General features: G+C 52.2%; 1 protein-coding gene across 1 annotated transcript in view; it reads right to left on the minus strand.

Annotated features, from left to right (window-relative positions):
- The window catches only part of LRRC75A (leucine rich repeat containing 75A), a 52,215-nt gene extending 35,875 nt beyond the window's left edge, over positions 1 to 16,340 (minus strand). The window contains exon 1 of the mRNA XM_009094718.4: positions 15,631 to 16,340. Coding sequence (XP_009092966.2) covers positions 15,631 to 15,894 — 264 coding nt within the window. The 5' untranslated portion in view covers positions 15,895 to 16,340. The remainder of the gene's footprint in view (positions 1 to 15,630) is intronic.

Raw genomic sequence — 16,340 nt, forward strand, 5'->3', positions numbered from 1 at the left:
CCCCTGTCCTTCCCCAGGTGACCCTGGTGTCACCACTCCCATGAAACCGTGGGGAAGGGGCAGGGGTCTCACAGGTGATGAAGGTCCTCTGAGTTCAGGAGAACTGGGAAGGAAGAAGAAACAGATCCCAGCAAGGGAAGGAGCAGGATTTGGCTGTGGAAAGCCCTGCATGGCAGAACAGATGCTCTGCAGCTGGGCCAGATGGTCCCCAGCTGCTGTCAGGGATTGTGCCTGGGACAGGACACTGGATCCTGCTGGAGCTTTGCCTGATGGGATGGAGGATGCAGGAAAGCTCAGCCCTGGTCTAACAGAGCAAATGAGGCACTGGGAGTCCTCACCTCTCACTCCTCTAATCCAGGCACCTTCTCCAAATTGCCCTCCCTCCACAATTAACACAACCCTGCACCAGCTGCCAGGCTCTGCCATCCATTCTAACCCAGGCTCTGCTTGGGAAGGAGTCAGGATTTATGGTCTTGGCCCAGCAGCTGTCACCAGGAGAGGCTTCAGGAGGAGGCCAGCGTGGGTCTCCTGAGGTACAGCAGGTTAAAAACCCTCTCTGAGCCCATCCTGACCTGCTGTTCCCAGGAACAGCAGAAACAGAAAGAATTGCAAATCTCACTTGAAACAACACATTTGCTTTTTTCTCCACTCCATACATGCTGCTTTTGATGGCTCCCCTTGCCATCCTCAGCCAGCAGAGCTGTTGCAATCCAACAATGGGGGAAAAAAAAAGTTTAAAATATTGGGGGATTGGTCAATGCAGCCAAAAATCCTGAGGTGAGGATTGCCCACAGCTATGCAGGGGTTTTGTTCTGATGCCCAGCCCTGGGAAACACTCCCACACCCTCCCCCAGAACCTGCAGCATCAATAATGATGTTCCTGCCTCACCTGGAAGCCTCCTGGACCCAGCAGAAATCAATCCACTCCTGCACACACAATGAGAGGCTGCAATCCAAGAACTGCTCTCTGAAAGCTGCTCCCACTTGCAAGCCCTGAGCTGATTATTATTGCATTAGCCAGGGAGGGATGCATTGTTAATGCTCAATGGATGCTAAACTCTGCTTCAAAAGGGTGGAATTTCGGGGTGGGAGACTCTAGGAATGTTTTGGCATCCTTTAATAGGTGCTGGAATAAAGCCTCAGATATTTCTGATACAGAAAATGAGCATCAGTGATTCCTCATCACAGCTCTCTCCCAGAGTTATTCAATGGAAGTAATTGAAGGCATCTCTGAGAGACACAAATATTCAATTAACTCTCCAAACTGGCTGCTGTGGAATAATGCAAGCATGACAAAAAGACAATTTAAGTGAACAAATTGCAGCTGACTCCCATAAAATCATGCCAAACCTTTTGGGTTGGTTTTTTTTTTTTTTTTTTTTTTTTTTCTGGGCCATTTACACAATTGCAGGAGCCTGGGTGGGAGGAGCACAGGGAAAAAATGGGTTTGGATCAATAGCAATACCTGCACATACCAAAATCCAGGCATATCCCTGGATTTTTTACCAGCAAAGAGAGTGGAATTATTCAGCACAAGAATCTGGCTGAGTGTCACAGCAGGAATTAGGAGATTTTGCAAGGTAAAGATTTAGAAGAACAAGATACAGAGAGATTTTAGCTCAAATCTAAAGAGGAGGAAGCAGGGTTGAACAAAACATTGAAAAAAAAGCTCCCTGACCCTTTTTTTGCATTAAAATTTATCCTCAGGAGCAGCCTATTCCATGAAACCATTTAGTATCTTCCTAAATGTTAAAGGGGAATTCCAGCAAAGGACAAAAACCAACCCAATCCCACAGCACCAAACTCAGTTTCTGAATTAAGACAAAGCAAGAGAAGTGGAATAAAAATAAAGGTTTCCCCAAGGAAGGCAGCATCACCCAAGTAATTAATATGGACAACATGAATTCCAATTCTTTCATTTGCAAATCCAGCATCCCCAGTTAATCTCAAGCATGGACAAAGTCCATTAATAAAGCAGATTCCTGTAATGGGATTCAAAGCAATGTCAAATCAATAAATTAAAAAAAAAAACTTTGTGTGGTTAAATAATCTACACTTTGCATAATAACATCAGTGCTGTGATGCTGGGTGGTTAAGTGGAGACAAATTCCAGAGCAATCCCAGCAGAAAAACCCAGCCAGAAAATCAGATTGAGGTGGGAAAACCTCCCTGCTCAGGGGTGGAATCCATGAGCAAAGGGAAAATCTCCCTCACAGCCATGAAACCTCTCCTGAGCTGCCCCACACAGAGCTGGGAGCTCCCCAAGCAGCTTTTCAAAGAGTGAGGGAGGATGATTTCCCTTGAAATCCTTTCTCACCCTGGGTGTCTCCTCTCCAGGATGTGCCAATTGGGAATTCAGCAGCCCCTGGCAGGACCTTTCCTGTGCCCCCTCTGCCAGCTCAGATGAATTTAGTGACCAACACTGACCCAGCTCCTGTTTCACCAAACCTTTTGGGGCACCTTTGATGCCTCCCAGCTCCCTGCAGAGAGCTGAACAAAAGGAGAAACTGAGTCACAGAAAGCTAAACCCACCCCCCAAAGTGGCACTGCTGCCCTCAGCACCCCCATTTCCAAACCCTTTCAGCTGGGAGGCCACAGCTCTGCTCTCCTTCTCCTCTGGGATATCTCCTCTCGGGCTTGCCAAGGCAGAAAACCACTTAAATACCTGATTAACTACAAGCACATGTTGAAATCCCTCTGGAGCCAAGGGGGTTGGATTAGCAGAGTGCTTCGTGCAGGTTTTTGTGAAGCAAAACTTCTTTCCTCCACCCAGTTCCCTTCCTGGGGAAGGAGTGGGACACCCCAGAGTGAGCTGCAGCTCAAGTGAGCACTGGAAGGAGCATTTTGCCCAAAATCAGGGAATGAGATCCCAGGGGACACAGGCTGGGCTGATGGAGAGTGCTCTGCCCTCCAGAGCCAGCAAACATTTCCAGTAAGTGCCATTAAAATTCTCTTTATTTCACCACACACCAGGCTCCAGAAAGGCCAGAGGGTGGTGGCTGCTGGTCCCGAGCCCCAGAGATGTGACAGATTAACCCAAGGATGGCCTGAGAGCCTCTGTGCCTGGCTGAGAAGGGAAACCCACCCCAGGTTTCACTGGGGGTGCTGAGCAGACACAGGTACCAAAGAGCTTTTCTGCTTTTCTGCTTGTGGGGTCTGGGTCCCCTGTGGGGGAAGGGCTGCTCTCTGCACCCCCAGACCCACAGGACCCCCACAGCAGGCAAGGAGAGGCAGGACCATCCCTCCTGCTGGGACAGGCAGCATCACATCCTGCTTTCAGCAGTAAAAGGTGCCAACCCACCCCCAAAATCCAAATATTTCTGCTTTGTTTGACAGCCGGGGCCATTCAATTGCTGTTGTTGATCTTCCATTTCCCAGCAGAGCAGCTCGGGAGGATGAGACACAAGACACACCTTGGCCCAGGGAGCTCCTGCCAGGGAAACGGGGCCTGTGAGGGATCTGTGGCCCCAGGAGGAGAAGGAGCCATGAGCTGGGTGATGAAAACCACGCCTAGGAGCTCACTTTGCAGGAGAGGATCCATGGCAAAGCTGCTGCTCCCATTGCTGAGTCACAGCTGCTGTGCAGAGCTCAGGATCAGGAGTTTCCTTCCATCTGGGGCTTCTGCCCAGCCCTGACTGTCGGGGTGAGCACCAAAAACCACCCAGGAACAAGGCAGGGAGCAGCCCCAGAGCAGCAATATCAGCAAAGCATCCCTGCCTCCATGCCCTGGGATATTCCCTGCACTGCCTACAGTGTGACACCAGCCCAGGAAGTGTCCCCAGGGAGCAGCCTGGAATGCCAAGGGTAACAGAGCACCCTGCTAATCCCTCCTGCTTCCCCAGAGCTGGCTGAGCCTTCCTGGGGGCACTCAGCTGGGTCCCACGGAACCCTGTGGCCACAGGATACTCCCACAGTGCCAGAACCAAGACTTGCAGCTCCTGCTCCCAGTTCTGGCACTGCAAACCCAGAAGATTGATTTCCCAACTCCAAAGCAGCCAGCACTGATGTGTTTTACACCAGCAGCTCCTCCTGAAGTTAACAGCAGAGAAGAAGAGCCCCAGAAACTTTCAGGACACAGCACCAAGTCCTTAATCTCGTTTCCCAGCTACAACCATGGAGTGAATAATCCCTGAACCCTGATGAGCTGAGCAGGAGGAAAGGCAGGATGAGCTCATTGTGCTGAGCCTCCCCTTCCCTGCTCCATCCCACTGAGACATCCACAGCCCTGGGCTGGAATTCCTCAAACAGCCACAAGCAGCTGATTTCAATATCATTAAAACATGACTAACACAGCCCCTGAGCTGGTTTTAAAGTGGAGGAGCCACTGGTGGGTGCTGAGCCAGACACCTCCAGCCTCACACACGAGATGTGGGGTGGCATTCAGCACACAGTGACACCAAACCCGCCTTGGGACCTTCCTCCTGTGCCAAGAAATGCCAGAAATTCATGGCTGGAAGAAAGATTCCCTTTTGCAAGGCATGAAACAGGAAGAAAAAAACAACCCTTGTTTTCTCTGCAGACCCACAGGCTGGACTAAAATCACCAGTGACAAGCAAATAGGTTGGAAAAACCTCCCTCTGAGAGGCAGGCTGACTCAATCTGTGTTATCTTTTCCCTTTTTACTTTATCTTCCCTGATGTGCCTGCTCAGGAAGAGATAAGGAGCAGCTGCTCCCAGCCCTGCTGTGGCCCTGTCACTTCTGTGCACTTCATTCCTGTTCTTGGGAATTCCCTGCTTCCCTTGCCCTTGGCCAGAGGGATGCTCAGCCCTTCTGCTCCTCCATTCCCTCTGAAAAATGAGGACTGGGCTCCTGATAAAGAATCCTGGAATTATTTAGGGTGGAAAAGCTCAAGTCTGACCACTAACCCACCACTAAACCACATCCCCACATCCCATAAACCCCTCCAGGGATGGGATTCCAGCATTTCTCTGGTGGCACAGCCAGAATTCTGCTGGCTCTGGGTCAGTCAGAGCTGGAACAACCAGGGGAGCTTGGTCCCAGCAGGATTTTGCACAATGTCATTCCCATCCTCCTGCAATCAATGGAATGATCTCAGCCTGTGGGAATGGCACTCTCTTCCTGCCTTTGGGAATATTCCAGGCTCCTGTATTTTTGCCCTCCTCCAAAGGGAGGGCACACAAGCAAACACAAGTCCTTGTGGAAAATAAAGTTGATTTATGTGATGAGGCAAAACTAAGAGGTCTTTTTTTTAAAAAAGATATTTCAGGAGAAGAGTTTAGCTGATTTATTTTCTTTCAGGAGAGGAGTTTGGCTGATGCATTTTCTTTGTGTTGGTGGAGAACAGCAGCTGATGGGCAAGAGATGAAAGCACCCCAAGCAGAGATTCCTCACCACGTTTCAGGGAGTTCATCCCATCTGAGAACTGCTTTACCTCTAAAAAAGGATGGAGAAGTTTATCACAGCCCAAACTTGCACTGGTGCAAGGCTGACCCTGTCACCTGCACCGTGCCAGAGTCTCCATCCTCCTCCTCTGGACACCAACGGGATGGGAAGGAAACCAGAGGGAAAACCAAGCTGTGCATGGAGAGCTCAGGAGAAGCACCAAAGCTGCTCCTCTTTTACAGGTCAGCCTTTCCACGGAATGACCAGTGCCACGGACTGGAAAGTCAGCTTTGGGACGTTTTCTCCTGCCAAGAAATGCCAGGAATTCCTGCCTGGAAGTGGTACAGCTCCAGCAGCTGCTCCCCACGTGGGAGCAGGGCTGTGCTGGATGCTGCACACCCACGGCCCCTGCTGTTTACGAGGCCCCCAGGGCCTTTACAGGGATAAAAATCCTAAAATCCAGGAAAAGCTGGAGTCCTGGCAGCTCCTGGGGCTGCTGCCACCTTTGTTCTAAAGCAGCAAGGCAAGAGAGGAGAATGCCATGGAAAGGACTGGATTTTTACACTGAGGAAGGAGATGCTGGAGAGCAGATGTTGTGCACGTCCAGCACACATTTCCCCTTCCCAAATCCACAAATCTGTGCAAAGACTGGTTTGGGTTGGAAGGGACCTTAAAGCTCATCTCATTCCCACTCCTCTGCCATGGTCAGGAACACCTTCCAGAGACCAGGGAGCTCCAGCCTGGCCTTGGGCACTGCCAGGGATGGAACAGCCCCAGCTGCTCTGGGCACCCTCCCAGGGAACAATTCCTGCCCAACATCCCATCCAACCTCCCCTCTGCCAGCCTCTCTGAACCACCCACACTGGTGACCCCATGGTTTTGGGGTACCTGGTGAAGAGTTCCAGCTCCAATCCAGAGAGAGGATGAAAAGCAGAGTCCCAAACTCAGCAGGAACAGCTCCACACCTGCAGTCAGCAGGGTCCTGCAGGATGCCCTGAATTCCCCCCAAATCCAGCACCCCCAGCCCAGCAGTGCTGGCCAGGCACCCTGTGACCCCACTGAACAGCCTGGGAATGGCACACACACAACAAAACATCCATTCTGGAACTGCTGAGAGGAGGCTTTCCTCTTCCAACACCCCCAGAAGAATGGGCAAGGGAATGGATGAGACCACCAGCATGGGCAAATGACCCTCATTTCTTGCAGGGTGGCTCAAAAGTCTCCCCTTTCCCATCCTGGAACTGCTGTGCCCACACCACAGGGAGCTGGGAACCTCAGCCCTGACTTGGACCAACAAAGGAGAGTCAGTTTTGGGGATGAAGGGAAGAAATGAAGCCTTTCCCATGTTTTGTGCCATGTTTGTGTGGTTTCATTTGCAGCATCAGATTTTGAACCATCAGGCAGAGCAGGGCTGGGATCTGGTATTTGATATTTGAAGAAGGTTGGAAGGTAAAATCTTTCTTGAAGGCTTTCACAGCACCCTCCCTCCCTGTCTGGCACCAGGGAATTTGGATGCTCCTTTGAGGATCCACCCTGGCATGTACCTCCAAACTGGAGGTGGGATCCTCCCAGCTGGCTCAGTCTCTCCAGGGAAACCCAAAAGTAAAGGATTTGGGCTCATCAAAGTCACCAGGAAATGCCCAAACTTGCTGAGGAAGAATTAATGACTGAGCTGCCCAAGGATTCCATTCAGTGATATTAAAATTCAATTAATGCTGCTCTATAAAGTAGCTTTAAACATTAAATACATTTACTTTAAACCACCCAGATCTCAAACCAGCAATTTGATGTCAACCTCTGGCCAGGCTTTAATTTTAAAATTGAAAAAAATATTTAATTTTAAACAGCTCCTGTTAGCCCAGGTAGGCAGGACACAGCTGCCAATGATTTTAGGGAAGTCAGTGATAAAAACAACCAGAAAAAAGTGCAAACACAGCTTTGGGGAGAGTTTGGTTCTCTCACAAGGACAAAGAAAACATCTTAATTTCAGTTAATTCAGATGTTCCAGTTTCAAGGATTTTCATTCACTTAGTCCAGTTTAACACTGAATTTCAGCAAGTCAGTGAAAAAATCAGGAGTACAAAGGAGAAATGCACAATTTCCAACCTGCAAGTAAAACTTTGACCTGGGACACCAAGATCTGTAATTATGGTGACCAGAAGTGTAATTCATGATGCACAATTAATACTCCACTTCATGAATCAACCAGTTTAAAATGCAAAATCTGTTTTGAGACATTTACTTTGTCTGCTTTCTTATCCAGCATATTTTGGGTGTATTAACTGATCAAAAAACATTTTAAACCACTTTTCTGCTCTTTACACTTGCTTTCATTTCCCTGTAACTCGAGTCAGAAATACAAAAGGATCAATCAATCAATCCTGCAAACCCCAAATTCACCATTTCCCACCAGAATAAAACCACACAAAATTCCTCACCAGCCACACAGCTGCCTAAATAAATGTCCCCAGATACACCAGGCTCCCTTCTCAGAAAAGGAAGTATCCAATTACACCAAGCAGAAGCAGCTTTTTACAACCAAACAGGAAAACATCCTCTTTCTTACAGAATGACCCCCAAAAAATCCTAACCACACACAAAAAAAAGGCTGTTTAAATCAAGATTTAATCCAATCCTGCCTGGTTTTGGCTGGATGTAAATCACGGGTGTAGATCATTCACACTCTCATCCCAAATTGTTCTTCTGCAAGCCCAGGAAGCTCAGAGAGAAATTTGGGAGCAAGATTCCCCCCAGATCCTTTCTGGAGAGGGGAGAACCCAAATGGAAATAAATTGAGGGATTCTGGGATGAACCAAGGCTTTGGGGCTGTTTGGTGAGGTCTGAGTCCTGTTTCTGCAGAGATTTGGGCTTCTCTGCCCTGATTTTGGGGAGCTCAGGCTGAACCAGGAGCTGGGGTTTGTTCAACACCAACCAAACCTGGGGCAGAGGCTGCAGCAGCTTCAGCTCATCCTTGTGCAGGGAACTGGGGTTTTTCATGGAGGTCCAAACCCCCCCAGCTCCTGTATCCCACTTCCCACTGGGGCTGGGGATGCCCCAGATCCCAAAGCAGCCCCAGCAGGAGCTCAGTGCTCCACAGCAGGGTGGGAACAGGGACAGAGGTGTCCCAGGAAAAACCCTCAGCACATCCCTGGCCAAAACAACCATTTCCCACCCCAGCCTGCTCTCCTTCCTCAGCAGCCTTTGCTTTCCCCTGCTGGGATTTCAGTGCTATGCCAAGATCCTGGCCTTGGGGAGGCTGGGGGTGAAGGAACAGCCCTGCAGAACCAGGCAGGAATTATCTGCTCCCAGCCCCAGGGTGGGCTCATCCCCTGGGACAGGGGAAGAGGCAGCTCTGGGAATTTCCCAGCCATGGGACTGGGGCTCCTGGCTCAAAGCCCTGTGCTCTTCCAGCCAGGGAATCTCTGCTCAAAGAGAGGTGAAGGCACAGGAACTGCTCAAGAAGGTTCTGGTCTCGTGTTTTCCAAGCTCATCCTTGGAGTGGGAGGAAGGGACAGACAGAGCTCGCTCACCTGGGTGTGCTCTGCATGCTGAGGGTAGGAAACAGAGCTGCAGCTCCCACAGAACTGCAGCTCCTCTCCTAACACCCATTTCCACACTTCCTGTGCCTAAACAGAAAGCAAGGAGCTGAAAAACCCAGCACACAAATCCCCATCCTCCAAAAAAGCCCTGCTCCTGCTCCAGGCTGGCAGGTCAGCCTCTCCTGTAGTGAACCAACCTTCACTTCCACCCAGCTGCTGCTAGAGCTGGAACTGGCACTGCTGCCAGGCAGGGCCTCCCTGAAACCTCCTCCAAATGCAGCCCCTGAGCACCCCTGGGAATGGGCAGCAGCAGTGGGAGCAGGAGCTGGGCTGGGAAGCTGCTCAGAAAGCAATCCCACAGGCAAAGGGGACATCCAAGGACTGAAATCAGCAGCCAGCAGCAGGACCCAGGGCTGGGGAGGAGCAGACCTCAAGGAGAACCTCCATGGATTTCCAGCCAGGACTTTGGAACCACTGGAAAAGGCAGAAACATCTCCTACAGAAATCCCCCCACCAAGATCAAACCTGAGTCCTGCTCTGCAAGGCAGGACAGCCAGGGCTCTGGGGAGATTACTGTGGTATGAAGAGCCCTGGGGAATGAAATCCCCACTGAGATACCCAAAGGCATGAGGAAAAGGCAGCTCCCTCCTCTCAGCTCTGCTGCCCGTCCAGGCTCTCTCCAGAGCTCAAAGCCTCTCCCAAAGGAAGTGCCTCTGACTTTGAAAGACACCAAGTCTGAAAGATAAAGAGCCCTGAAAAGATCTGAGAATGCTGGAAAGCTCCAAGCAGTTCCTGCTCTCCAGCAGCAAGGTCAGAGCCAGGAGTAATTGGAGCTAAAACCTTCGGCCTGGAGAGGAATGGAATGGACAATTTGCTTTTCCTTTGACAGGCAGGATTCAATTTACCACGCAGTGATCTTTTCTCCAAAATCTGAAGGAGAAGGAGGCTGAGACACACACACACACACAGAAAGAGAAATGGAATCAGGCATTAAATCATACCAGGCCTTTGGCCAGGACCTGAAGATGTTGCATACTAAAAAAATTCCACACCACTCGTAGGAGAATGAAATGAATATTAATATAGAACCACCCCCCTTAGCTAAGAGAAGGGCACAGGCACAAATCCCCCAGCACACCGAGCACTGAAGCTCCAGTACACTGAATTTCAGGTGCATCAGCCCCATTGCTGCCCCCCTGCACACTGCACAGCCCAGGGATGTGCAGGGAGGGCTGTGCCCACACACCCACGCTGCCAGGGAGAGCAGACAGCCTCACACTCTGGGCTTTAGGAGTCTGGAGCAAGATAAAAAGGAGAAGAGAGGGGGGGAAAAAAGGTGTATGCCAGGCTGTCTGCAGCCCCAAGCTGCTGCATTCACATCAGGTGTGAAAAAAGCAGAGCCTGGGGGGGGGGGGACAGATTCCTGCTATTATACAAGCAGAGAAAGTGCTGAACAGGGGCTGGGGTGGAACAACAACCATGAACCTCTGCCAGCTTGGAGGTTTCTGTCTGCACTGAGGGCACAGGCAGGACCTGATCCTCTGCTCCAGGTGCCCACAGCCCAGCCCAGCCTAACTCAGCCCAGCCTAACCCAGCCCAGCCCTCACTTTCTATCACATCCCAGCTCTCCCAGCCTTCCTCTCCCCCCAAAACCACATTTCTGCCAGGAGGAGCAGCAGCAGCCACCTTCCAGGGGGTTCATTAAATCCTGAAATCCAACCCTGTGCCTGCACATCCACCTGCAAATCCCACAGGGGGTGCAAAAGGAGCAGAAGGATGGGAAGAGGCAAAGTGAGGGAGCATCTTGTACCAGAAACCCTTTTTGGGGCAGGAAACACCCCAAATACCAGAGATCTTTGTTGTCAGTGCCTCCAGCAGCCTAAGGGTTAAAAAGCACCGTGGGGAGCCCTGGTGGGGTTTCAGCAGCAGCTTGAGGCAGAGGAAATGAGGGCTCATCCCAAAGCCACCCCACTCAGAGCAGGGTTACCCAACTTCCACCCTGGGGCCCTGCTGCAGCCAGGGCAGGGCCCTCCCCCAGCCCCAGCAGCTCCCAGCTGAGGAAAAACAACCCCAAACCTGCAAAATCCCTCATCCCTGTCCTCTGCTGGCAGCCACGGGCTGGGAGGAGCCCAGAGACCCCAGGCTGGGTCACCTCTGGTGCATCAGCTGCTCTGAGCACGCAGGAGAAGGGACCAGGTGTTCATTTTTGGGGCAAACACAGCAGTGCTGAGCTCCTCCAGCATTCCTGGGGTGGCTTCCGTGGGAATGCTGCCCCATGGCTGGGGAGCACAGGGCCAGGGGCAAGCACTGAGCCCAGCCACAAATATTTTAATTTTTTTCTCTGCTCTTGCGTCTCAAGGAGGAAGTCACAGGAGCCCAAAGTGAGCTGTCTCCATCAGTATTTTGAAATTATTTTTTGTGATTTACTATCCAGTCAAGCCCCTCTTACAATGAAGGCATTCACAATTAATTAATGAATTAATTAAGCATCCCTGTGCCACACAGTTCCCAGGCTGCTCAGGTCATGTCTCGTTCCCCACAACCTCTGGCTGGAAAATCCCCCTGGGATGGGGCAGGGCCACAGCAGGGGCTGTTTGTGGGACAAACCCCAGGGATCCCAGGCTGGACCCCAGCCAGGAGGGGCAGCCACAGGGTCTGCAGTATTTGCTGGGCACGGAGCATGTTTGCTCCCAGCCCTTTCCTGCAAATGGGATTTTTGGTGGTGTTTTTGCCCATTTGGGGCCCTCTCCACCCTGCCATCCCCACCCCAGGCTGGCAGGGCACAGGATCCACCTTGCCAGTGGTGCCACACCTTGGACCTTGGCATCTGGCTGCCACACCCAGGCATTTGCTGCCACGCTTTGCTTCCTCTCCCCCCTTTCCCCACTGAATTCCTGGAACTGCTGCTCACCTGCCCTGTGCAGATGATGCTCAGATCTGCTGGATTCCTCCTCCTCCTCCTCCCCTCTCCCCCAGCCCCAGAACAGCAGCAAAAGCTCCACGTAACCAATGGCAAATTCCTTGAGTGCAACGTAATGTGCTGGGAAGCGCTTCCCCATCTCGCCTGGGAAAAGCGATCCTTTGGCAGCAGGGAGGAGGAAAACATGCTTTGTTTTACAAATCCTCTCCCCAGCAGGAGAGACACTCCCAGAATTTAATATACTGACAGCGCTTGGCTGCCTTAACCACTGGAACTCAACAGTATGGGGGAGAAAATAAGAGTGAAAATAAAAAGTGCCACGCTCTGTAATGCTGAAACCTGTCCTGCTCTGCAGCTGGTGGTACTGGGAATAGTGGGGCTGGAATTCTCCCTCCTGGATGGTGAGAGGGGTCTGAGAGTGGGTTCCCACGTCCCAAGTGCTGGACACCCTGAATAAATACATTTTTCAGCCTCTCCCTGCAGTATCTCCTTGTAGGAAAGCAGAGAAGATGCTGCCAGGTAAACCTGGGAAGTCCCTTCTTGGCAGATAAATTCCAAGTTATTCCGTGCAGGAATTACTTCCAGCACCTCCCTCCAGGTGACCAGCAAGCCTCTGGCAACCCCCAACACCAGCCTAAATCAAATGTTAATTATTTCAGTGTCTTCCCACTGCATTTATGCCAGAGGCATCCTCCCTGCAGCACCCTGAGGGAAAACACCTCGGCCAAGGAGAGCAGCAGGCACTTCTTGGGATTTGGGGGGTTTGAATTTTGGGTTTGGGCTCCAGGGCAGAAAGAAGGAAAAAGAAATGAGTATTCTGTGTCTCAGGAGCTCGACGTTAAATTAGCCTGGCTGTGCCAGAGGAGCACAAACCCTTTGGAATGGCTGCTGGCAGCAGGAATAACAGGAGTGTTATTTTGGGGGCAGGCAGTGGGATCAAATTGCCTCCACAGCAGAGACCACTGCTGACCTCTCTGAGGAAGCAAAGTCTGTCTGCTCTTCATGCTTTTTATATTTTAAACAAACAAACAAAAAAAAACCCCAAAAAAACCAAAACAAAAAAAAATCACTTTGTATCTCAGTATTTTATGGTTGTTTGCAACCTCCAGGCATTCCCAGAAACACAAATTAATCCTTACAGGAGCCTGTAAGGAAAACAGCATTGCTCCCACCTCAGGGGAGGGAGAAGGATGGATAAATTCTAAATAGATTCTAAATAAATTCTAAATAGATTCTAAATAAATTCTAAATAAATGGGTGGAATGCAAAGGCCACAGTGGACATTGGTGCCAGTGGTGGGACTGGAAGGGCAGGACTTGCTCCAGCAGGTTTAAATACAGGATTGCAGCCCTGCCCTGATTCTCAAACACACCTTTTGTGGGAGCAGAAAAAGCCCCCCAAACCTTTTCTTGCAGTGGGTGGGTAGGGCAGGGAGTTATGGTACAGAGACCCAAAAAACAAAGATTTACAGCTCTGGCTATGTGCTCATCCTGCTCCTAAAAGAATTGTGGAGCCTCTCCAAAGGCAGGGATGCTGTCACCCACCCCTCAGCAGCACTCTGGGCTGGCTTCAAAGCCTGCTGAAGTCAGTGGGAAGGCTCCCAGTGACCTAAATGCCTGGGATTTAAAAAAATCTCTTGCTGAGAGCTGGGCACCAGGTCACTGGGTTTGCTGGGAAAACCCCAGTTTTGCTGGGAAATGCCCAGTTTGACAGCAGCACCTACATGGAGCACGGTCCCTCTGGGGGGGACACCCTAAAAATGGCTCAGGGAAAAGTCTCTGCCCCACCAGGCTCATCCATCCACCCCTTTCCAGGATGAAGCTCATCCTTCTCCCCAAATCCTCACTTTGGGGCTGGGACACTCCAAGGGCTCTGCTCTGGAAGGCTCCTGCTGGAGTGGGAACAGCCCCAGTGGTGCCTTGGAGGCACCAATGCCCTCCTAAAACATCCCTCCCAAAACCCAGCTGCTGGAAAACTCCAGAGCAGCCAGGATTTGTTCAGTGGGGCATCCCACATTCCCTCCCCGGAGGCAGGGATTAATATCACCTCATTAAAAACCTGCTTGGAGTCTATTATGGTATCTAGGACAAAGAGTTCTGTATTTTGACACTCTAAGATATATTTTATCAGAGCGAGCTCTGCAGAGACACTCTCTGCCAGAAATGCACCTGACTGTAACAGGTTCCTTGCTTCCCCCAGCAGTTTAAGATTAATTTTTAGCTTTTTCTTCCCAATCTCCAGCGAGATGAGAGGGTTCCCCCGTGGTCAGGTTTGTCATTAGGGCATCCATGGTGACACATGCCAGCTCCCATCTGCACAGAGAGTGAGGACAGACCTGAGCATCGCTGAGAAAAACCAGTCTGGAGCCAGGGAGAACGTGAGAGTGATTCCTGGCACTTTGCAGGCCCCAAGATTTATTTTTTGGGGAGGTGTTTGAGATAAACACCCTCTAAAATTAGCACCTGCCCTTCTGCCAGCTCCAATGGGCTGCAACAACGATAAAGATTTGGCGTGGCTGAGAGGGTGCAACATTTGGGCTCTGATCTGCTGCCCAGCTCAACCCCCACGGTCCCACAGATCCCAAATGGAGAGGTCACTGTCCCAAGGAATTCCACCCCCAACTCCCAGAGAGGCAGCACACTCCTCTCAGGAAAAGGATTTTATCCCTAAGTTGAAAGCGGAGAAAGTTTTCCATGAAAAACCAGAAATCATATGACACAGTTCAGATTTCTCAGCTGGGCTGCTCTAAAGATAATCCTAAACCTGCAGGGCAGAGGGAGAAATGGGAGTGGGCTGAATGGGGACATGCCCCGAACAACACATCCACTCACTGGAAAGTGGACCAGAAAATGGGGGGGACAAATGCTATCAGCAAAAAACCACCAGCAGCAAACCCCAAAGACAGAACCCCAAAAGAAAACCAGACTGGAGCAGTCCCATGGACAGACTACAGGGCAAGAAAGCAGCTCCCCGTGCCCAGCAGAGATCTGAACAACTTTTCCCCGGGTGGCAGAACTGGTTACACCGAGCGGCCGAGGGAGAGAACCCGAGCTGGAAGATGGATCTGCTTTAGGTTTGCATGGAAAACTCGCTGCTCCTCAAAGCCCTGCGCACCCCAGAGCCTTGAAAACGCCCAGAGCACTCGGGTGTTTTTATCAGCACCTATCAGCAGGAAAGATTAAATGCTAATTTGCTTTTCTGTTTGCTCACAGCAACTTTCCGTCCTGTTGCTTCCCAGCTAATGCCCAGCTCAAACAGATTTTTCAAGGCAAAAGGTCTCGGGCTCGCTACAATTAATTCCCCACTCCCCCAGAGCTTCTCGTTCCTCCCAGCCCCAGTCCACACCAGCAAAACTCCACCAGGCGAATGTGCGCCAAAAAGATAAAAAAGCAACGCTGCCAGCTCTGGGTATTTCTGAGCCAGCAAGAAAAGAGCTGATTCTCAAAAGCTGCCAGCTCCAATTGCCTCGGCGCTTTTACGGAGCTGCTTGAAACACCAAACTTTTGGAAAGTTCAGTGGGAACCGCTCGGAGTAGGCTGCAAAGCCCAGAGCCCCCAGCGCCAGCAAGGAAGGGAAGGGGGAAAACCACCCCGGGCAGTGTTTGCTGGCTGCAGACAACGCCGAGCAGCTCCCTGGGGGTGTTTCCCCCTGTGTGACACCCTGACCACCCCGCAGCTCCCCAGCCACTTCCCCAAAATGAACCACGCGAGTCAGAGCCGCAGAAGCGGAGCGTGGCCCCCGTTTGCCACCCAAAGGAGCAGAGTCGCTCTCCAGCTGTCTTTCCCCAGCGCAGCCCCCTTCCCCCGGAGAAAGCCGCCCGTCCTCACCTGCCGCAGGTTCTTCAGCAGCTCGGTGGCCTCCTCCTGCTTGCCCTGCTTGACCAGCAGCAGCATGTCCTGGATCATGCAGATCCGCCGGTGGTACGGGGGCAAGCTGGGGCCAGCGCCCTTCCCGAACTTCTCGCCCGACTTGGCCACGAGGGAAGCCAGGAAATCCCCCCTTTCCCTGGGGGCCACCTTCTTGCGGTGGTGGCCCGGGGGGCTCTCCCCGGCGCTGCCCGGCTGGCAGCCCTTGGTCTGCTTCGTGCCCATGGCCAGCGGCTCCCGCAGCCCGGGGGCCGCATGCAAGGGGGTGGCGAGGCTGGAGGGGGGGCACAGCACAAAGGGGTCTGGGGGCCGCACAAAGGGTTGGGAGGCGCGGGAGGTGCCGAGGATGCCCGGGAGGGTCGGGGGGCTCAGCAGAGGGGTCGCTGCCCGCCGGCGAGGCGGCTCCGCTCCCGCAGGCGGAGGATGGGGCGGCTGCTCCCGGCCGGGAGGAGCCGCGGCTCGGCCCCTCCGCTCCGCTCCATCGCCGGGAGAGGCAGAACCGCCGGATCCGGGCAGCTCCGGGCAGCTCCGGGCGCTGCGAGCGGCGCTGCCTCAGCCAAGCGGCGGCGGCTCCTCCGCGCAGCCTCCTCCCGGTGCCGAGGGGTCCCCCGGGGGTCCCCCGGGCGTGGGGGGCGGTGGCCGCGGCTCGGGGGCAACTGTTGCGCTCACGG

The sequence above is a fragment of the Serinus canaria genome, chromosome 19 (assembly GCF_022539315.1).
Source record: "Serinus canaria isolate serCan28SL12 chromosome 19, serCan2020, whole genome shotgun sequence".
Lineage (NCBI taxonomy): Eukaryota > Metazoa > Chordata > Aves > Passeriformes > Fringillidae > Serinus > Serinus canaria.